General features: G+C 46.9%; 1 protein-coding gene across 1 annotated transcript in view; it reads right to left on the bottom strand.

Annotated features, from left to right (window-relative positions):
- The window catches only part of MDN1 (midasin AAA ATPase 1), a 1,740,009-nt gene that overhangs the window by 410,611 nt on the left and 1,306,465 nt on the right, over positions 1–22,933 (bottom strand). The window contains exons 67-68 of the mRNA XM_069235499.1: positions 17,666–17,761; positions 4,441–4,535 (exon numbers count right to left, since the gene is read on the bottom strand). Coding sequence (XP_069091600.1) covers positions 4,441–4,535; positions 17,666–17,761 — 191 coding nt within the window. The remainder of the gene's footprint in view (positions 1–4,440; positions 4,536–17,665; positions 17,762–22,933) is intronic.

A 22,933-nucleotide genomic window follows, 5' to 3' on the forward strand; every position in this document is an offset into this window, starting at 1 on the left:
TGCAGGCTTGTAGGTCAGCAGTCCTTTCTTCAGGTTGCAGGAATCTGATTTCCTGGGATCTGGGGAGCCCCTAAATACTGAATGTAGGGGTGTGTTTAGGTCTGGGAGGGCAGTAGCCAATGGCTACTGTCCTTGAGGGTGGCTACACCCTCTTTGTGCCTCCTCCCTGTGGGGAGGGGGGCGCATCCCTTATCCTATTGGGGGAATCCTCCAAACTCAAGATGGAGGATTTCTCAAGGCAGGGGTCACCTTAGCTCAGGACACCTTAGGGGCTGTCCTGACTGGTGGGTGACTCCTCCTTGTTTTTCTCATCCAGCCTTGCCACCAAAAGTGGGGCCGTGGCCGGAGGGGGCGGGCAACTTCACTAGCTGGAGTGCCCTGTGGTGCTGTAACATAAGGGGTGAGCCTTTGAGGCTAACCGCTAGGTGTTACAGTTCCTGCAGGGGGAAGTGTGAAGCACCTCCACCCAGTACAGGCTTTGTTACTAGCCACAGAGTGACAAAGGCACTCTCCCCATGTGGCCAGCAACATGTCTGGTGTGTGGCAGGCTGTTAAAACCAGTCAGCCTACACGGGTAGTCAGTTAAGGTTTCAGGGGGCACCTCTAAGGTGCCCTCTGGGGTGTATGTTACAATAAAATGTACACTGGCATCAGTGTGCATTTATTGTGCTGAGAAGTTTGATACCAAATGTAAGGAAATGCCTCCTTGGCATGGTTGCCCCCTGACTTTTTGCCTTTGCTGATGCTATGTTTACAATTGAAAGTGTGCTGAGGCCTGCTAACCAGGCCCCAGCACCAGTGTTCTTTCCCTAACCTGTACTTTTGTATCCACAATTGGCAGACCCTGGCATCCAGATAAGTCCCTTGTAACTGGTACTTCTAGTACCAAGGGCCCTGATGCCAAGGAAGGTCTCTAAGGGCTGCAGCATGTCTTATGCCACCCTGGAGACCTCTCACTCAGCACAGACACACTGCTTGCCAGCTTGTGTGTGCTAGTGAGGACAAAACGAGTAAGTCGACATGGCACTCCCCTCAGGGTGCCATGCCAGCCTCTCACTGCCTATGCAGTATAGGTAAGACACCCCTCTAGCAGGCCTTACAGCCCTAAGGCAGGGTGCACTATACCATAGGTGAGGGTACCAGTGCATGAGCACTGTACCCCTACAGTGTCTAAGCAAAACCTTAGACATTGTAAGTGCAGGGTAGCCATAAGAGTATATGGTCTGGGAGTCTGTTTTACACGAACTCCACAGCACCATAATGGCTACACTGAAAACTGGGAAGTTTGGTATCAAACTTCTCAGCACAATAAATGCACACTGATGCCAGTGTACATTTTATTGTAAAATACACCACAGAGGGCACCTTAGAGGTGCCCCCTGAAACTTAACCGACTGTCTGTGTAGGCTGACTAGTTCCAGCAGCCTGCCACACTAGAGACATGTTGCTGGCCCCATGGGGAGAGTGCCTTTGTCACTCTGAGGCCAGTAACAAAGCCTGCACTGGGTGGAGATGCTAACACCTCCCCCAGGCAGGAGCTGTAACACCTGGCGGTGAGCCTCAAAGGCTCACCCCTTTGTCACAGCCCAGCAGGGCACTCCAGCTTAGTGGAGTTGCCCGCCCCCTCCGGCCACGGCCCCCACTTTTGGCGGCAAGGCTGGAGGGAACAAAGAAAGCAACAAGGAGGAGTCACTGGCCAGTCAGGACAGCCCCTAAGGTGTCCTGAGCTGAAGTGACTAACTTTTAGAAATCCTCTATCTTGCAGATGGAGGATTCCCCCAATAGGGTTAGGATTGTGACCCCCTCCCCTTGGGAGGAGGCACAAAGAGGGTGTACCCACCCTCAGGGCTAGTAGCCATTGGCTACTAACCCCCCAGACCTAAACACGCCCTTAAATTTAGTATTTAAGGGCTACCCTGAACCCTAGAAAATTAGATTCCTGCAACTACAAGAAGAAGGACTGCCTAGCTGAAAACCCCTGCAGAGGAAGACCAGAAGACGACAACTGCCTTGGCTCCAGAAACTCACCGGCCTGTCTCCTGCCTTCCAAAGATCCTGCTCCAGCGACGCCTTCCAAAGGGACCAGCGACCTCGACATCCTCTGAGGACTGCCCCTGCTTCGAAAAGACAAGAAACTCCCGAGGACAGCGGACCTGCTCCAAGAAAGGCTGCAACTTTGTTTCCAGCAGCCTTGAAAGAACCCTGCAAGCTCCCCGCAAGAAGCGTGAGACTTGCAACACTGCACCCGGCGACCCCGACTCGGCTGGTGGAGATCCAACACCTCAGGAGGGACCCCAGGACTACTCTGATACTGTGAGTACCAAAACCTGTCCCCCCTGAGCCTCCACAGCGCCGCCTGCAGAGGGAATCCCGAGGCTTCCCCTGACCGCGACTCTTTGAATCCTAAGTCCCGACGCCTGGGAGAGACCCTGCACCCGCAGCCCCCAGGACCTGAAGGACCGGACTTTCACTGGAGAAGTGACCCCCAGGAGTCCCTCTCCCTTGCCCAAGTGGAGGTTTCCCCGAGGAACCCCCCCCTTGCCTGCCTGCAGCGCTGAAGAGATCCCGAGATCCCTCATAGACTAACATTGCGAACCCGACGCTTGTTTCTACACTGCACCCGGCCGCCCCCGCGCTGCTGAGGGTGAAATTCCTGTGTGGGCTTGTGTCCCCCCCGGTGCCCTACAAAACCCCCCTGGTCTGCCCTCCGAAGACGCGGGTACTTACCTGCTGGCAGACTGGAACCGGGGCACCCCCTTCTCCATTGAAGCCTATGCGTTTTGGCCACCACTTTGAACTCTGCACCTGACCGGCCCTGAGCTGCTGGTGTGGTGACTTTGGGGTTGCTCTGAACCCCCAACGGTGGGCTACCCTGGACCAAGAACTGAACCCTGTAAGTGTCCTACTTACCTGGTTAACCTAACAAATACTTACCTCCCCTAGGAACTGTGAAAATTGCACTAAGTGTCCACTTTTAAAACAGCTATTTGTCAATAACTTGAAAAGTATACAAGCAATTTTTATGATTTAAAGTTCCTAAAGTACTTACCTGCTATACCTTTCGAATGAGATATTACATGTAGAATTTGAACCTGTGGTTCTTAAAATAAACTAAGAAAAGATCTTTTTCTATACAAAAACCTATTGGCTGGATTTGTCTCTGAGTGTGTGTACCTCATTTATTGTCTATGTGTATGTACAACAAATGCTTAACACTACTCCTTGGATAAGCCTACTGCTCGACCACACTACCACAAAATAGAGCATTAGTATTATCTATTTTTACCACTATTTTACCTCTAAGGGGAACCCTTGGACTCTGTGCATGCTATTCCTTACTTTGAAATAGCACATACAGAGCCAACTTCCTACACCAAACTTCCCAGTTTTCAGTGTAGCCATTAAGGTGCTGTGGAGTTCGTGCATGACAGACTCCCAGACCATATACTCTTATGGCTACCCTGCACTTACAATGTCTAAGGTTTTGCTTAGACACTGTAGGGGCACAGGGCTCATGCACTTGTGCCCTCACCTATGGTATAGTGCACCCTGCCTTAGGGCTGTAAGGCCTGCTAGAGGGGTGACTTATCTATACTTCATGGGCAGTGTGAGGTTGGCATGGCACCCTGAGGTGAGTGCCATGTCGACTTAGTCGTTTTGTCCTCACTAGCACACACAAGCTGGCAAGCAGTGTGTCTGTGCTGAGTGAGGGGTCCCCAGGGTGGCATAAGACATGCTGCAGCCCTTAGAGACCTTCCCTGGCATCAGGGCCCTTGGTACCAGGGGTACCAGTTACAAGGGACTTACCTGGATGCCAGGGTGTGCCAATTGTGGAAACAAAAGTACAGGTTAGGGAAAGAAAACTGGTGCTGGGGCCTGGTTAGCAGGCCTCAGCACACTTTCAAATCAAAACTTAGCATCAGCAAAGGCAAAATTCAGGGGGTAACCATGCCAACGAGGCATTTCCTTACAAAGACCATCAACACATCCAGTGGGCCCAGCGACCTCTGACAACTCCAGAGGACTGCCCTGCACCCAAGAGGACAAAGAATTCCAGAGGTGCTTTTTTTTTGGCATATGCCAAAGAATTAACCATAAGAAAAATGTAAATTTCTCAGAAAGAAGAAATTATGACTGAGCCTACGACTGAAACGAGTACATCGATAGAGATTATTTCTGACAGGCAGTAGTCCTCATGCTCTTCAACTTTGGAATGAGCCCTTGATCACCCTAAAGAGCTGAATAAAACTTACAGCACTGTACTCCACCAATCGAATGTCACTAGTAATGTCACTAATATCTGAACACAGTCCCCTGGACCCATTAGCAGGCAGCAATGCTGTGAACAGGTTCAATTCCTGCCCCATCTCTCCATGATTAAAAGATGATTAACTTCTTAACAAAGTAGCAACATAATGATGTACACTGTGGCACACTTACTTTAATTCAAGCTTCCTCCACTGGATAATAAGCTGAGTGACTGCATCAAGATGTTTACGTAATGATAGGTCTCGGCTGGCATTCTCTTCCCAGTCCTAAAATATAAATGACACAGAAATGCCTTACTTTCATTTTCAAACAATGGGTTCTGGACTGAATCATTACGTTTCAGATTGGTAAATTTGGTAGTTAAAAAGTGGTGGCCTCAAAGGTGCAATACCACCTTAGAATAGCCAGTGACAGAAATCATTCAATCCTGCTGAGTGAAGTAAAGTGCCCCTTTTAGACATGGTCAAAACAACTTGTTGACCATGTATTTGATGCAATTTCGACAAAGTGCACTGGTTTCTTGCTATCAAGGTCCCCAAGGTCAGCTCTTTTTCCCTAAAACTGTACAACTGTTCCCCAACTAGCAATACCTTTGGCACCACTAAGTCCCTAGTAAATGGTACTCTAGGAACCTAGGGCCTTAGTACCAAAAGAGGGTCCCCAAGGGCTGTAGCACGTACTGTGCCACCCTCAGTGACCCCTCACCTAGCTCACGCAGACTGCCCCTGCAGGCTACAGGTCTCGGTGCAGCAAAAAGTGAAAACATGACCTGGCACACAGCTTGAGTGAAATGCCCACTAACACTGCATGCAATATCTGTAAGGCAGGGTGCAATAAGTTGCATGTGTGGACAGATCTGCAAGAACAGATATGCCCCTGCTATGTCTATGTCTTTGTTGAATCTTAGACATACTAAGTGATCAGGGAAGCCACTTTAAGTACACATGCTGGGCACTGGTCAATACGTGTATCCCAGCTAAATGATGCCTTCACTCAAACTAGGGATGTTTGTTATCAAACATCTTGTACTAATAAACCCTCAATGATTCCAGTGAAGGACCAATTAATACATGAACCCCCAGAGGGCACCTTGATAAATCTAACAACTGCTGGTGTACTGGCAGACTAGTTTTAACCAGCCTGCCACCAACAGCCATGTTTCTGATCCCCAAAGGTGAGAGCCTTCGCTATTGAGGTGTCAGGAGGGGGCTCCAAAGACCCTACCACTTGATATGCAGATCTGGCTTCCCTCAGAGGAGATGCCGACTCCCTCTGACCGAGGGCCCATTTGAAACCTGGACAGGTGAGAAAATTACTAGTCTGAGATGCGTGTCCACCCCTAACGTCTGTTCCACACCTAAGGTGAGCTGCCTGATGTGTAAACAAAATTATAAGTCTGCCATCTTGGGGCTGGCAGAACTAAGGACTGTGGGACAGGGTTATGCCCACTTCCCACAGGAAGTGGTCAAATAGGGGACGTAGTAACCCCAAGGTTAAGTAGCCCATTGGCTACTACCTTACACTTCCCTAACACCCTTAAATTCAGTATTCAGGGGCAGCAGATAATCAGATCTTGCTAACCTGAAAGAAGAAGATGGACCCTTAAGAGTCACAAAATCAAGAACAGAAGACCAGCCTGCCTGCCTGCCTGCTATCCTCAACAACTGCACTAAAATTTACTTGTTCTGCTACCGCCTGTGCCTCCAAAAGCTTGGGAGGACTGTCAGCCTTCAACCAAGAACTCCAGTGGAGTAGCAGTGCTGCTCCACTGCATCCTGCAGGCACCCCAGAAAAACTGCAAAAACTCAGGACAACCAAAACCACACACCAGAAAGCACCACTGTCCCCTATCCCCAGTTGAAGGGGGTGCAACGGTGCAGGCATAGTCCCCTGACCCAACCGAGGGAACCTACCTTGGGTTTGCAATCTGTGGACTTCCCAACAACACTCACAGCTTCTTTCTGGAGGCCCCCTTCAACCGGGAGTGTACCGCAAGTGTATCTGTTGCAATGGAATCAGACGCCAAAAGACAAAACTGCACCCATGGCCCACAGCAAGAGGAGAAGTAGGCCAATGGTGTCCCTACATGCCAGAGGATCTCAAGAGTCGAGCCCTCCTATGGGTTTCACCAGACTGGCCTTCCAGTCCCTGCTTGCACCCTCTTTCTGACCAGACCATCTCCACTGAGGTGAATGGGACACCCAATGCTGTAACACAGCTTTGCACCTGGATGCTCCAGAACCCTCCCTGAGGTGACCTGTTGATGTGGCCTTGGACCATACCCCATACTCACCTCAAGTCCAGAAGAATGGTCTTGCAACTCGCTGTCAAGTACCCGTATGCAGGATCTGTTTCTTCCCACAGGATAACACTAGGGCACCCAGCAGTGAAAAGCACCTCAGCACCCAGATGCCCCAATGCCTCCCTGTAGGGGGCTGGCTCAGTATATGGTGTACACCTACCAGGCACTGAGTCCAGGCAACCCTTAGTGATTGTGTAAATGGTTCCTAATAACTTATGCTCTCAAAGGGTAGCTGTGGAGAGAGCTAAGTTATCGGAGAGGGTGTAAAGCAAGTGCAATCAAAACAAAATCAGTCAGTGATTTACACTAAAAAAAATAACCACACTAATTGTTAGACAAATAGAGTATTATTTATTAAAACACAGGCACTAAACTAACTTTGGTGTATCTCCTAACCAGAGATATACACACACAAAATATACTTAGAAACAGGTAGATAAAAACATAAAATGACATGGGCCCAAATGGGGACCAAACCACATACTAAAACAAGCATTGTCAATGCAACGGATCTCGCATTTGCTCGAGTTGGAGCTATTAGCATTGTAAACTCATAACCAGACTTTTCTTGCCACACAACTTAAAAGAAAAAAGAAACGCAGAGCGATTGCACTATGTAAAATGCAGCGCGATTGTGCTGCAATTGAAAATGGAAAAACCAAGTGCAATCGCGCTATTTAAACCCCAGCGCGACAGCGCTGCGTGGAAAATAAACAGATAAAGTAGTCCGGAAACCATGCTGAAAACATCGAGCCTCGTCTGTTTTCAGTAGTTTACCGGTGCTGTGTAGCTGGCTAGACAACGGAAAAGGCATGACATATGCATGCCTTTCACAAATGAAAGCAAGGGGATTTTAAAAGGCAAGCCCAAGAACCAATGAAAGTGACTGACGTGACATGGGCATTGTTTGGAAGCCGAAGGAGAGATTACTACAGGGGACACAGCGCTTTGCGTTCGCCTCTAAAAATGGAAGAACAGTCCTGCCAGGCAAGACGAATACTCAAGGATCATAAGGACTGGGGAAGTACTAGAACACCAGAGGTAATTAGGAGGGTTTTCCCAGAAGCTCTGATGAAGAGGTGGTACTTAGAGTCCGTAACCTTAGGATAACATAGGATACGGACCCACCTATCAGGGGTGGACAGGGACGCTACTCGACTAGACTGGCAAGTCAGCTGCCACCAACAAGCCCTGGCAAAGGTAAATGTTGCAGTTGGTGGAAAAGTGGGGCCCACCCGGACCAGCAATGTCCAGAGGCACTCAACTTGTGGTGGGTTTTTGTGTGTGTGTGTGTGTGTGTGTGTGTGTGTGTGCCATCAGCAGTGCAAAGAGTCTGAAGAAGAGCCAGCCCCCACAGAAGACCCATTGACATGGAGCCCAAGAGTCGCAGAGGTCCATGCAGCGCACATGAAGAGAGGACCCACATCGTAGGAGAAGCATGCAGAGAAGAGTGCAGGAGGCTGGGGCTACACGGAGCCTGAAGATCCCTTGGAGGAGATACCAACAAGCCCTGGTAGTCGCAGTGCACAGGGGTACGGTCCTGCGTGGGAAGGCAAGGGCCTACCTTCACCAAAGTTGGACAGCTGGCAGAGAGGGCTAAGGGGACCACTCTAGGCCACCATCCCTGATGCAGGATCCACCCATCCGGCCGTAGTTGCAGTTGGCACCTGCAGATGCAGGGAAGTGACTCCTTCACTCCAAGGTAGATACCTTCTTGCTTCTTGTGCAAACTGAAGACTTGCCGCCCTCAGAGGATGTACAGCTGGGGAAATGTTGCAGTAGGGAGCCGGAGAAACAATGTTGCAGGGCGAAGTCGTCGCTGGTGCTGCAGACTGTAGGTTACTGTGAAATCCAGATGCGGTTGCAGTGGCCAGAAGTTGAAGTAAATGTTGCAGAGGAGTCATGCTGGAATCATGCACGTCGAAACTGAGGACCCAAACATGAGGGAAACCCTAAAAAGCCCCAGTAGGGGGATTGGTCACCTAGCCAGGAGACCACCTGCCAGGAAGGGACTGTGACATCACCTGTCTGACCTGGCCCCTCCGATGCTCCCAGAGGCCTTTGCCCCCTTTGGATTCAAGATGGCAGAATCAAGGGGCCATCTATCTGAAGGAGCTCCAGGAACCACCCCTGGTATGGTGATGGACAGGGGAGTGTTTACTCCCCTTTCCATTGTCCAGTTTTGTGCAAGTGCAGGGGCTAGAGGTCCCTGAACTGGTGCAGACTGGTTTATGTAAGGAGGGCACCAAATGTGCCCTTCAAAGCATACTAGTAGCTTGGGGAGGCTACACCTCCCAAGCCATGTAACACCTATTTCAAAAGCGAGAGTGTGTTACCCCACTCTCCCAAAGGAAATTCTTTGTTCTGCTTTCCTGGGCTTGTGCTGGTCAAGCAGCAGGAGGGCAGAAACCTGTCTGAGGGGTGGCAGCAGCGTGGGCTGCCCAGAAAATCCCAGAAAGCTGGTAGAAGCAATGCTGGGGGTCCTCTAAGAGTGCATGGAATCATACAACCAAAACTGGCAACAGTATTAGGGTATTATTCTGACATGTTTGATAACAAACATGCCCAGGTTCGGCGATACCATTATGTAGCTGGACATAGGTAGTGACCTATGTCCAATACATGCGAAAAATGGTGTCTCTGCACTCACAAAGTGCAGGAAAATTGAGCTGTTGGTCGTGGGGGCAACTCTGCTTATGCAGGGATGCCATCACACGCAGGTACCTGCCCTCTAGGCTACGAGGGAATACCATAGGGGTGACTTACAGGGACCTGGTACAGTGACCTGAAGTGAAAGTGTGCATGCACCTTCTCACGCAGACTGCAATGGCAGGCTTGCAGACACATTTTGCATGGGCTCCCATGGGTGGGATAATAAATGCTGCAGGCCATGGGAGACCCCTGGTGCCCCAGTGCTCTGGGTACCTAGGTACCCTACACTAGGGACTTACATGGGGGCACCAGTATGCCAAATGTTGGGTGTTTGTGGTCCAAGGAACCAAGTTTAAAGGGAGAGAGCAGAGTCATTGGGGTCCTGGTTAGCAGGATACCAGTACACACAGTTGAAACATACTGACAACAGGCAAAAAGTGGTAGTAACCATGCCAAAAAGAGGGTACTTTCCTACACACCTCTCCTCCAAAGGTAATCCTTTGTTCTGCCGTCCCATGCCTGAGTTAAGCTCAGCAGCAGGAAGGAAGAACAGTGTCTGAGGACAGGGGCAGCACCAGCTTGCAGCCAGACCCTTCAACGCTGGACAGGCAGACATGGGGAATCCTATAAGGAACCCCCAAAGTACATGGTATCATGCAACTACCACTGGAACTGGTGTAGTTGCACAATTCCAACATGTTTGATACCAAACGTGGCGAGGTTTGGAGAAACCATTATGTAGTTGGACCTCTGGTACTGACCAGCGTCCACTACATACCTTAGGATGGTTTCCCTGCAATTACAATGCCCAGGAAATGGAGTCTGGGGTGTGTAGGGATAACTCATGCAGGGGTATCCACACACTTCGAAACATGCACCCTGCCCTTGGGCTGAAGGGCCTAACTTAGGGGTGACTTACAGGGTCAAAGTGCAGTGTCCATCATATAAGGCAAGCTTTATATCGGGCTGAAAGATGCATGCACCATTTCACGCAGGATACAATGGCAGGCGTGTAGTCACAGTTTTGATAGGCTCCCATGGGTGGCACAATACATGCTGCAGCCCATTGGAGTATCCTGGAGTACCAATACCCTAGGTAACCAGTACCATATACCAGGGACTTACATGGGTACACCAGTAGGGTCCAGGTTAGCAGGATACCAATGTACTACAGTCAAAATACTGATAAGGCAAAAAGTGGGGGCAACCATGTAAGAAAGATACTACTTTCCTGTATAACTCCCCTCCCAAATGAAAGAGAAGATTTAACCTTGCCCAGTTGAGTCTTCATTTTTTAAAGTGGAAATAACTAGAAAATACAGCTGCGTGGGCATGATTACTCCCAGGATTATGTTCCAGTGAAAAGTCCATCCCCTGTAGAGGATTGGACCACCTCAAAAGTTTTGGGTTTTCACCCTTCATCTGTTTAAGCCATAAGAGGGTTCTTGTGGTCTATGTGAACAATGAATTGAGTGACAAACAGGTATGGACTCAACTTCTTCAGGGCCCAGACCACTGCAAAGGCCTCCTTCTAAATAGCTAACATTTCTCTCTGGAGGTCAACCTTCAGCTGGCAAAAGATACAGGTTGATCCTGGACCTCTTCATTAAGGTGGGATAGCCCTGTTCCTATACCTATTTCTGAATTGTCTGTCTGCACAATGAATGGTTTGAAGTAATCAAGGTTTTTTTTTTTTTTTTCTTTTTTTACACAATGGGAGCTGAGCACGTGGCCTGTTTCAGGGCATCAACGGCTTCTTGACAGCTAACTGTCCAGTTTACCTCTTTAGGCATTTTCTTGGAAGTAAAATCATTCAGGGTGTCACAGTGGACCCATACCCCTTTACAAATCTCCTTTAATACCCAGTCAGGCCCAGAAAAGCTCTGACCTGAGTCTGAGTAGTGGGCAGAACCCAATCCACAAAGCTTTGGATTTTGCTCTCTAAAGGTTGAACTTGGCCCCCACCTACCAGATGGCCACAAGTATACAACTTTGCTCTGCTGTATCTAGCAGTATCATCTAGATATGCTACACTGAAGTCTTCCAGAACTTGATTCATCCAACCTCTGGAACATGGCTTGTGCAATTTCCATTCCAAACGGCATCACAGTGAACTAGAAGTGCCCACCAGGAGTTAAAAGCAACATCTGTCAGCCTGATCTGCCGATAGCCTGCAATCAGGTCAAACGTGCTGAGATACTTGGCTGTGGCTAGAGTATCAATAAGTTCAGCTGCCCTGGGGACAGGATGGGCCTCAGTCTTAGTGATTGCATAAAGGCCTCTGTAGTCAACACAAAACCACAATTCTCTTTTTCTGCCCTGGGAATGAGGGTTAGGCACAAGAACTAGAGGGCTAGCCCAAGGGCTGTCTGAAGGCTCAATAACCCCCAACTCCAGCATCTTGGTGACTTATGCTCTGATGCAGACTCTGACATGGTCAGGTTCCATGTAGATTTTGCACTTGACAGGCAGACTGTCACCTGTGCCCACATCATGGACACACCAGGTAGTCTGACTGGGTGTCAGAGAGAAGAGTTCTGGGAAGTGACTGAGCACCTGTCAGCAATCTTTTTGCTGCTGCTCAGTGAGGCTGTCAGCAATGACTACTCCATCAACAGGGCTGTGTGGGAGGAGATCAGGGTAAGGATCACTCTTCTTCCTGTCCCTCATCATTTCAGTCCCGTCAAAGTAAGGCTTTAGGCGGTTCACGTGATGTACCCTATAGGGCTTCTTGGAGTGCCTAGGTCCACCAGATAGGGGAGCTCTTCTTTCTTCTCCACAACTGTAAGGGGGCCAACTCCACTTGTCTTGGGGAACAGGCTTCAAAACTCTTACCATATGCCCTGGCTGATAAACAGTCAGAACAGCCTAATGGTCATTCCATAACTTCAGCAGTTCTTTGCTGGCCTCAATATCGGAATGTAGGCCTAGTACATAATCACAATGTCTTGTTTGGAAGGTTTAGGAGGCTGCTCCCATCCTTCCTTCACAAGACAAAGAGGACCCCTAACTTTATGCCCATACATATGTCCAAAGCAGCTTTAGCCCACTCCCTTCTGATAAACTTCCCAGTAGGTAAAAATAAGGCAAGGTGGTAGGACCTCTCATCTCCTCCAGAGCTTGTCAGAAAGTCCTATAATCATACCTTTGATGGTTATGTTGAATCTTTCACCTAACCCATTGCCCTGTGGATGGTGGTGAACTTCTAGGTTACACCACATTCTTTCCACATAGCCTTCAGGTAGCTAGACATGAAGTTTGCACCCCTGTCTGACAGCACCTCCTTAGGGAAACCCACTCTGGAAAAGATTCCTAAGAGGCCCCGTGCCACTACAGGAGATGTAGTGGTCCTAAGGGGAATAGCTTCTGGGTACCTGGTGACATGGCTCACTATCACCAGAATAAATCTGTTCCCAGAGGCTGAGGGTCTAAGGGACCAGCAATGTCAATCCCCACCCTCTCAAAGGGAACCCCAACCACAGGAAGTGGGATTAAGAAGGCCTTTGTAGCGCCACCTGATTGCCACTGGCTTGGCAGGTGACACAGGAGCGACAAAACTCCTCTATGTATTCGGACATATGGGGCCAGTTGAAGTGAGGAACAAGTCTGTCCCAAGTCTTGCTTTGCCTAAGTTGTCCTGCAATGGGTATGTCATGTACTAGAGTCAATAGAAACTCCCCAAACGTCTGAGAAAAACCTGTGTGCTGGTAGCACCGGTCTTGAGGTCTCTAGCCTCAGAGTATAGGAGACTCTCTTCCCAGTAAATCCTATTGGATCTACCAAAATCCCCTGCCTCTTCTGCAACATCTTGCTGCCTGAGACCTTCAAGAGAGGGGCAGGATTTCTGCCTCAGACTCTTCTCTTCCCTGGAGGGTCCCTCTGCCTCCAAAAGCTCTGCCGTGTTAGGCCCAAGCCCCTCTGGGACAGTGCCCTCACAGGGGGCAAGATCATATTCCGGAGGAGACTGATCTTGACTTGAGGTCTTGGGGGAGGATAACCTTTTACCCTTCATACTTCTCTTCTTGGGAGTTGCAAAGGCCATTGTTCCAGGCTCTACTTTTCCTTGCTCCTCCTAATTCTTAGCCTGTGTTCTTGTTGCCACAGACACTCTCAGGGATGCTGTACATGGCAGCGTGGACCTGCAACTCCATCGCAACCCATGCTGAAGATTCTAAATCATTGCCCATAAGCCACTCTACAGGAATAGGTGAGGACACCACAACTTTCTTAGGGCAAGTAAACCTGCAGCCCCCCCACCCCCTTCCACCAGCTGAAACTAACCACTGCCATGGGATGGCACCTAGTGATGTTGTCTGTGTTGGTGACTTGGTATGTATGACCAAATAGAATTTGCTCAGGTGACACCAGTTTTTCAGTCACCACAGCAACACTTGCACCTGTGACCCTGTAAGCTACTGCCTCAATATCCGTACTACCATTAATCAGGGGGGTGCTGCCTGTATCTCCTCATATTAGGAGGCCAGGCAGTCAAAGTGGCAATGACAATGCCACTCTCTGATACTAGGACAGCCACAGTGGTGTCTCTGACTAGGCCAGAGTCCACTGCAGTACCAAGTTGAACCTGGCTACACTCTTGGCAGTGGTACTACTACTAGTGCTACTGATAGGGGCACTAGGGGGTGTAGTAGCAGTACTTCTGTTTTTCTTAGGGAAACTGGAGTCAGCTGCTCTGTGGCCTTCTGCATTACAGACAAAGTATTAAGGTGTCTTAACAGAGGAATAGGAGGATTTGGACTCACTCCCAGAATAATAAGTTTGTGGATGACAAGAAGACTCTTTTTATCCTTAGGTTTCTCACCATATTTCCCTTGGGATTTGGAATTATTCCCTATCACTATACCCAGATTCCTGAGTCTGTCTAGATCCTTCAACAGAAGACATGGTACTAGTCAAGTGTAAGTGTAATCTACAACGACCCTAGTGTTCTAAACCTTTAAGGGATTGGAGAAAAGGCTATGCCTGACCCTTGACAACATAATTCAAACATTTACAACAAATACCAGTTTGTTAAGAGACCCCAGTCAGTAGTGTTTTTCTTGTGGAAACTCACTTATGACCAAGTGCTAGAGAAATTCAAGTCCTTATCCCAGCCGCTGCACCACCAATGTAGGAGGCAGGATTAGTATTTGGTGCACCCATATAGGTGATGCACCCTGCACTGAGCCCAGGCAACCCTTAGTGTTAGTGTTAGAGACTTTCCAATAACCAAAGCTCTCAGAAAGGGTTAGCTGTGGGGAGCAGCTAAGGCTTATCAGAGATGGCGTAAACAATTGGAATAACACCAGAGTCAGTCAATGATTTACACATAAGAAAGACCCACACCAAGTGTTGGGAAAATAAGGTATTATTTATTCACACACAGGCACTACATTAACTTTGGTGTAACTACTAACTGGACATATGAACACACAAAAATATACCTCGAAACAGATAGGTAAAAGCATATAATGACATGGGTCCGATGTGGGGGTGCGCCCTAACCATATACTAAAACAATGGGTTAGAAAAGTCACTGCATACCAAGACTGACACTCAAGAATCTTAAGGACTAGGGAACTACTAAAATATCCACGGTAAGCAGTATGGATTACCCAGGAACCAGTGTGCAGGTGTTACTTAGTGTTGAGTGTCTCAAAGGATAAAATTGGGTAATTTGTGGCTAGGAAAAGGACCCTTCCAGGAGGGACCATTGAAGGTTTGAGAGTGCCCCCACCCATGGATACCCAGTGAAGTGGAGTACCTACACCAGGGAACCCAGGTGCTTGGGGTGAGGTGGTGTCGGAACCTCCCACTGAAGTCAATGGGACCTTGGCTGTCCAGCTGCTCGTAGTTTGAGAATGCGGACAGGATACACGGTGTAGCGGTTGATTATGACGGCGCATGAATAGCCTGATTGATTTTTACCATAAGTCCCATTGGAGATATTTCTTATTCTGACTAAGGTGGGATACCACTAGTTTTGTGCTAGTATACACAGAACTGCAGTGAGTAAAAATTGCTTTTGCTTCCCTTTTTGTATGAACAGAATTGTATTCATATATGTGATGTTCTGGAGAAGGATTATCATTCTAGTCCTGATGAAGCGCCGTGAGACCTTGCTGGACAAGTTTTAGGCTTGAAACATGTTGACTTTTTTGTTAAGGTTGAAGTCATTGTGCTTTACCCGTTACATATAAAGAGTGTGGGATCATTATTTCCCTGTCACTTTTATTGTGTTTTTAACCTTGACGGGTCCTCGCTTTTTTATTCAATATTCTCTCACACTGAGGAAATACCAGAGCCAATTTTAATTCTTTATCTCTCCAGCTGTTTTCTCAGAAACCTTAATATTTTGGTACTGAGATACAAAGAAACCCTCAATGGCTTGATGGTCCCACGTAGGACCCCGTCAGACATTGCAGTACCAGTCTGGCGTGGAGCAGAGCCAGATGATGATGCATGAGGGCCATTGCTTCTGAGAGTGTGTGCCTATGAGAAGGGTTGAACATTCCCCCGTTGTCTGGAACAGTGCCCCTAGTGATATTCACATTGTATATTTGAAGAACGTGCACTGGACCAGTTTATCTCCCAGGCCCTCCTTTTTTTCTTCAGCTGCTGTAGTGACCAGTGGACCAGGTCGGTGGAACACAGTATCAACTTTAGTAGTCCCAGTGAGAAGTTAACAAGGCTGCGTGTTTTTTCACTATTGAAACATGTAAAAATACATGTTCCATTTTTTTTAATACACAGCACCCTGCCTTAGGGCCTAAAAGGCCCACCTTAGGGGTGACTTACATGTATGAAAAAGGGGTAACATGGTTTTGCCTTGCCATTGCTTTAAAAGGCAAAGTGGAGGTAGCAGTTTAAAAACTACCATTCCAGTCTGCGGTGGCAGACTAGGAGCCCTTTGCACAATCACAGAAAAGGAGGTGCTATCTCCTGTGGCTGGGCAGAGAAGTGCAACCAGTCCAGTGTCTTAAGAGGTATCCATACCACCAGCATCCTGTAGGTCCTTGCACCAGTTATCCCCCTGAACTGGTTGGGCAAAATCATCCCCAGCATCACACCTGCTACTATCTGAATCTGTGCCAAATAATTAAGAGAAGGATTAGAACTCTACTGGAGGGCAATGGCACCATGTCAGAATCAGAAGGGTGTTTGAATGGCTGCAGATCAGTTAATGCACAACACGGCCAGGGCAGCTCCATCTTAGTGTCAGCTATCACTGTATGTTGGGCATAGCCACCCTGAGTTGATGGTGCCACTGTCGTTGTCAGTGGATCGAGGTCTGTTGTGGCGCCCGAGAGGGAACTAGCACCAAAGTCAGTCCAGAACCTGGACTGAAACCAGAGGGCCTAGCTGCCACCGAGGGCGGACCTGCCAATGGAAGCCCAGCCAGAGTCAAGGGGGTACGGCAAAGAGATCACCCGCTCAAACTTGGGAATCATGTGAGATAGGAGGAACCACTTTTAACCAGACTCATGCAAAAGGACCCAGGGAAGGTGACCCATCAAAATGATTTCTGAAGTGGATTACAAACAATCTGGATGAAAGGAGCCCATTGTACAGTATGCGGTCTACTGCAAGTATACCCTGTGTCCACAGGAGCCTGTGTCGTTGAAGACCCAAATCAATCCGGTTCTTGAATAGTTTGTTAAACAAAATCCCACCTACGTACGGTAAAGACACGATGACACAAATACCGACTGACAAGGGAGTTCTAGCAACCAGAACCAGGATGCAAAACTGTTTACAACCTTAGAACTTAAGAGAGCCTATCACATCAACGTCGAAGGACACGGAAAACGGGAACTTGTCACGGTCCGTGTTCAAACCATATATGGCACTATGACTTCACATCTAGGGAAGATGGAGTTATTACACATTTTCAATATCCAGGCTAGTGCCTCAGAAGATTCATGAGGTAAGGAATCTATAGGCAGAATCATACATCAAACAGTTTGAAAAAATGACAGAAATCATCCAAGCCATCTCCCTTCTCCCCAGCCCAACAAACCTCTATAAAACAGATGAGAAAGAACACACTGACAGAGTTCTCCATGTAGTGGATTGTGTGACACATGGAAAAAAAAAATCATCATCATATTGGTATTAATTTATGGAGCCGAACCAACACTTGAAGTGACTCTCTGGCCTGCACAACCTAGTGGTCAATAGAAGGTGTGATGAAAAATACCACATTCAGTTTGACGGATAGAGATACAAATAAGGAAGACAAGGAAAGAAGTGCCTACAATAAATTAGATATGCATTATTGTGTTACCTTATGGCCATATATTCCTATGGGAGGGAGCAGTAGGAACTTAAACACCTTTTTCCTTAAAAAAAATGCTATTAACATATGAACACTTTCATTACCCTGTTAATAAGCATGACAAACAGCTCACTTACTCAATTGCCCCTTTACTTTAAAGGTCTTACCTGAGACTTATTTAACAAAATCTCCAAACCGTTCAGGAATTTGGAAAGGGGGCTGGAAAGTGGAAACCCACGTATTCTGTCCATTACCACCAACAGCTGAAGAAACAAAAACAAAAATGTGCAAGGACTGAACATATTGTGAAAAGCAATTATGTAATGGTCTGCCAACCTGCACATATGTGACTGACACACAAACCTGAGGTTTAGATAAGCAAGCAGCTTCAATTATCAATATTCTTCAGTTGCATTCTAGACATGTCAGAGGGTGTCATAAGAGGTACTGACTGCACTGAATGAATAGATTTCAAGTTTAAAGTTGAGGTTAAAAAAATTGGCACATCTGAAGATAGAATACAGAATGTGTGTAACATAGCTACCTGCAGCACCAGTTACATATCAGTCATACAATTTATATTCCTATACCTTACTTTTTCAAAATTGTGAGGGCTTTAGTTTCCTTAGGTGCACAAGCATGTGCTGCTTCTAGTTTGATTCACCATCCAGAGGGTTAGTAAAACATTGAGCAGGTAAGTAGATATTACTCAACGTGGGAGCTCTGTGTGAGATTTTGGTGGGTACTCGAACCACAGATTGCTCACCTGTAGAATATTCCCAGGCACAAGACTAGTCCCGGAGAATTCTTACAGTGTGCCAATAAAGGGGGCTGAATGGGTCCACGGTTACTGCAGACTACCCCAGAAATGATTGAGCACAGCCACATATAAGCAACTATCTTGCTCTCCAACACCAGTTTCTTCAGTTTTTCTCCTTCTGTACCTTGAGATGAAAAATGCAGAACAAACTGTCTTAGACAGTGTGCAGAATCCTAACTTAGGACCTTTTCAGATGATAGAGACCACTCCACAGAAACGGGGTGGGAGGGCAGAGAGGAATCTGCAGTTAAAAGGAGTTATCCGTCAGGAAAAGTGTTTTCCAAAATAAGTAACTTCTTCTGTTATGTTAACAAATGTATATAGCGCATAGCTACTGGAGGGCCTCCCAGCGCTTCAACAAATCCTCCACAACACTTTTGCACGAAAAGATCAGTATAGCCATGTTTTTAGTAGCCGCTTGAAGTTTAGTTCCTGGTCAGTTTGAGGTAAGGAAAGAGGTAGCAAGTTCCACAGCTTAGTGCCTAGATGTGACAGGGATTTTCCACCCCATCTGTCCTTTTTTACTGAAGGGATTACCGCCAAGGCTGCTGACGATGACCTAAGATGTCGTGTGGGCTCATAGAAAGTGGCCAAAGAGCGCAGCTGTGGAGGCCCTTTAGCATGTAAGGACCTATGTATATAGCATAAAGCCTTGAATTTTATTTGCTGCTCCAATGGGAGCCAGTGCAGAGTAAGAAATGCAGATTTGACTGATTCGCGTTTAGGAATATTAAAAAGCAGTCTAGCGGCAGTATGCTGCACCAGTTGAAGTCTCTTTTTCACATAATTTGGGGACCCAAGAAAAAGGGCGTTCCCATAATCCAGGCTTGAACTGATCAATGCCTGTATGATTAATCTCTTTGCCATAAACGGAAGGATTTTGAACACCTTCCTGAAGAGTCTGAATATGCCAAAGCGAATGGCCGAAATTTTCTTTGCCTGCTGACCCATGGATAACCACGGATCAAACAGGATGGGTGCCGGAAGATCTCCAAGAAGAGACAGGACAGGGGGAGACAGATTATTAAGGGTATTGAGAGCCCAAAAATACCTCTGTTTTATCTGCATTAGGTTTAAGTTTGCAATCTTACATCCAGTTAGATATTGCCCGTAAGCAAGGGCCGAGTGAAGATTCCAATGAGTTCTGTCCTGAAGTCAAGGAGAACACCAATTGTGTATTGTCTGCATATGATATCAAGGACAGGCCAAAGGGTTCCACTACCTTAGCAAGGGGCAACATATAGATATTAAACAATGAAGGGCTGAGAGAAGAACCCTGAGGTACTCCCCATCTACTATTAAAACAACTTGATTAAAAAGATTGATCAAGTACCTGGAACGATCGTGTATTTAAAAACTCACTAAACCAACTTAGCACAGTCCCTGTAACTCCTATCTCCCTCATCCTCCGGAGTAAGATACTGTGATCTACTATATCGAATGCGGCACTGAGGTCAAGAAGCAGGATTGCCGAGGCCAAGCGGTCATCAAGGCGCCGTCTGACCTCTTCCATTACTCCGATCAAAGCCGCTTCGGTACTATGCATGGGTCTGAAGCCCATTTGGGAGGGGTGAAGAATATTGTTGTCTTCAAGATAAGGAGACAAATGACTGTTTACATGTTTTTCTAGTATTTTGGCAAAAGCTGGTAACAGTGAAATTGGTCTGTAATTATATTAAAACTGAAGGGACTAAGTTAGGCTTTTTGAGGAGAGGGTTTCACAATCATGTGTTTCCATTTTAAAGGGAAAACACAATTTTCCAGTGACTGATTCAATAGCTCAGTCAGAATGGGCGCTAATATTGCCGATCCTTGGGTTAGGATAGAGGGAGGTGCAGGATCAAGAGGGGATCCTGATTTAAGAGTACCCATAGATCCTACAACGCTTTCAAGGGATAGAGGGGGAAAATCTAATAACATAGCTGTACCATTGAACGGTTGTTCCTCCATGTTTAGAGGGCTAATGGGGTCACTCTGAAAAGTTAAGTAAATATCGATGATTTTATCCTGAAAGAAGGAGCCTAAATCATTACTATGCTTGTAGGAAGCTTCTACCTCTCCTCAATGTGAGTGTGGGGAGGCAATTTCTTTTAGCAGCTCGAAGATTACTTTGGAAGAGTTGGCATTCTGTTCGATTATTGTCATATAATAAAGTCTTTGGGCTGCTTTGATTTCCAAGTGAAATCGTCTAATGCCCTTCCTATAGTCTTGTTTTGCAGGAGTACTATAGGACTTTTTCCATCTCCTTTCCAGTCTTCTGCATTCTCTTTTCAGTGCCTACAACCAGGAGGAGAACAAGGGTGCCCTTTTCTTTCTACAGGGGACCCCACGTCTTACTGTGTAGGGTATCAGAATGTCCAAACTATTAGTGATCCATTTATTCAGAGAATCTAGGGAACTGCTCATATTCCTATTCAGAGTTGGTTTATTCCTGGAGAATACGTTGGACCATTCAGTGACCTTGAGCGTATGCCAACGTCTCTGTAGTTGGGATGTGGTCAACGACAATTTACCAGATTGCATAGTCGGAAGACTAAAAGAAATTAAAATAATGATCCGACCATGCTAAAGGGGTAGGTGGAGAAACCATTAAATCAGTATTGTTCCTAAAAATCAGGTCAATGGTATGGGCTTTAGTATGCATAGGACCTGTAATTACTTGTGTGAGGTCCAAGGCCCTCATGTCAGATAGAAAGTTTTGTACTATGGCCTTATCCTCATTTTCTGCATGTATATTAAAATCCTCTAAAATTGTAAAATTAGGCTTATTACAGATTAGGTCAGCAACATATTCTGGGAAAGAATGTATAAACTGTTGCGCTGATCCCGGAGGACGATAAATCCAAGCTCCTGAGAAGCTAAGGATCGGAGATAAGAGGAAAGAGCAAAGAAGGCTCTCACAATCTGGAATATCAAGGGGAGATGAGGTCACCTTGACCGTATCCTTAGAGATGATAGCAATTCCTCCCCCCTTCCCACCCACTCTATCAACCCTAATGATTGAGTAGTCCTGGGGCAGGGCCAGTGACACATCGGGTCCTGAACCATCGTGTAACCATGTTTTGGTTAAGAACAGTGCTGTTGGTTTCTGTGTATCCAAAAGAAGATTACTTTCTAGCTTGTGAGCAGCTAGTGATCTGCAATTAGCCAAAAGAAACATACTTTGGGGGGGGTTGGGGGGGGGGAGGGGGTGCGGGGGGGGCGGTTCTGAGGGGATGTCCCAGTGTAAGCAGGTCCTGAGGGCTGAAGGTCTAGACTGGTCCCATCTGGTATCCCCTGCTCCTTGTTTCTATTAGGTAGGGTGGGTCTGAGAGAATAAACATTTCGGATCATATGATATCTTCTGATGGATACTTCTAACCACAGATCTTTCACTCTAGAGGATCTTTCGAGAGGCCGTACACCAAAATGTTTTGCAAAACTGAGCAGGGAAAGTGAATTTCCTACCAGACACAGCTTTCACGGCATTAGTGTTTCATGAACATATGCACAGACACACATGCGGAGGTTTGGCAGATGTCTACAACAGACAACCCTCGTCCCAAAGTCATTGCAAATGCTTTGATCCTGGTGGAATGAGCCTGCAGTCATCCAGGGACCAGCTTCTGGGTCAGAGTGTGGTAGATTTTAATACAGGGTCTTGTTTTGTACAGCCTCCAATTATTTGTCCCAGAGACGCTCAGACTTGGAAGACCACATGATGGTCCTTTGTGTGGTTAAAGTAAAAGCTCAAAGCCCTCTTGAGGTCAAGTTGATAAAGCATTTGGTTATCTTTCAAGGGGTGAGGGGGAGGGGAAAAAACACTGGCACTGTAATTAACAGCGAGACACTGAAGGAGTCACAATCTTCAATAGGCAAGCTGTCCTGGTCTTCAGTACCAGTTTGTCTAAAAAAAAAAAAAAAGTAAGCTTAAGGTGGTTGAACATTTAGTGCCTGTAGTGCAGTTAGGCTTCTCAGAAGGTAGTGCAAATCACTTGTTGTAAATAAACAGTCGAGAAATGAGGCACACACTCAATGACTAACTCCAGGTCATTGTTTTTATATAGCAAAAATATATTTTGTTATTTTATAAAATATATTTTGTTATTTTATTTCTAGAGCCAAAAGTTTTATGTTGCAGTAAGAAAGTATCAAGCATTTCTATCAAATGTACTTTGGGCTTTGCAGATAAAGCAGTTTAGAAGTAAGTAACACTTTTCAATATTAAAAGTTGACAATGCAATTTTTTTTTTTTAAGAAGTCAATAGAGTCCTGGGGGGAAACGTGTTAGCACTTTTAACAGGTAAGTACATGATTTGCGATTCCAGTCTTCAAGAGTTAGGATGTCCACAGGTGAAAGTTCAAGTTGACCCCAAAAGTGAACCACCAGCAACTTGGGGTCCGGAGGGGTGCAGAGGACTACAATTTCTTGAGGTCCTGAAGGTGAGGTGCATGCAAATTCTGTGGAGACACCTTGCTGCAAGAATGACAACGCATACCATGGAAGGAAGATCAAGACACAACTGTCAACGCTTAATCTTCAACCATGGATGTGCAGAGTGCGCAGGTTCAGGTGCAAGATCCTTCCCTTTTGATGTGAAGGGGCACAATGATCGGAAGACACATGCTGAAACCG

The sequence above is a fragment of the Pleurodeles waltl genome, chromosome 5 (genome assembly GCF_031143425.1).
Source record: "Pleurodeles waltl isolate 20211129_DDA chromosome 5, aPleWal1.hap1.20221129, whole genome shotgun sequence".
Classification (NCBI taxonomy): Eukaryota; Metazoa; Chordata; class Amphibia; order Caudata; family Salamandridae; genus Pleurodeles; species Pleurodeles waltl.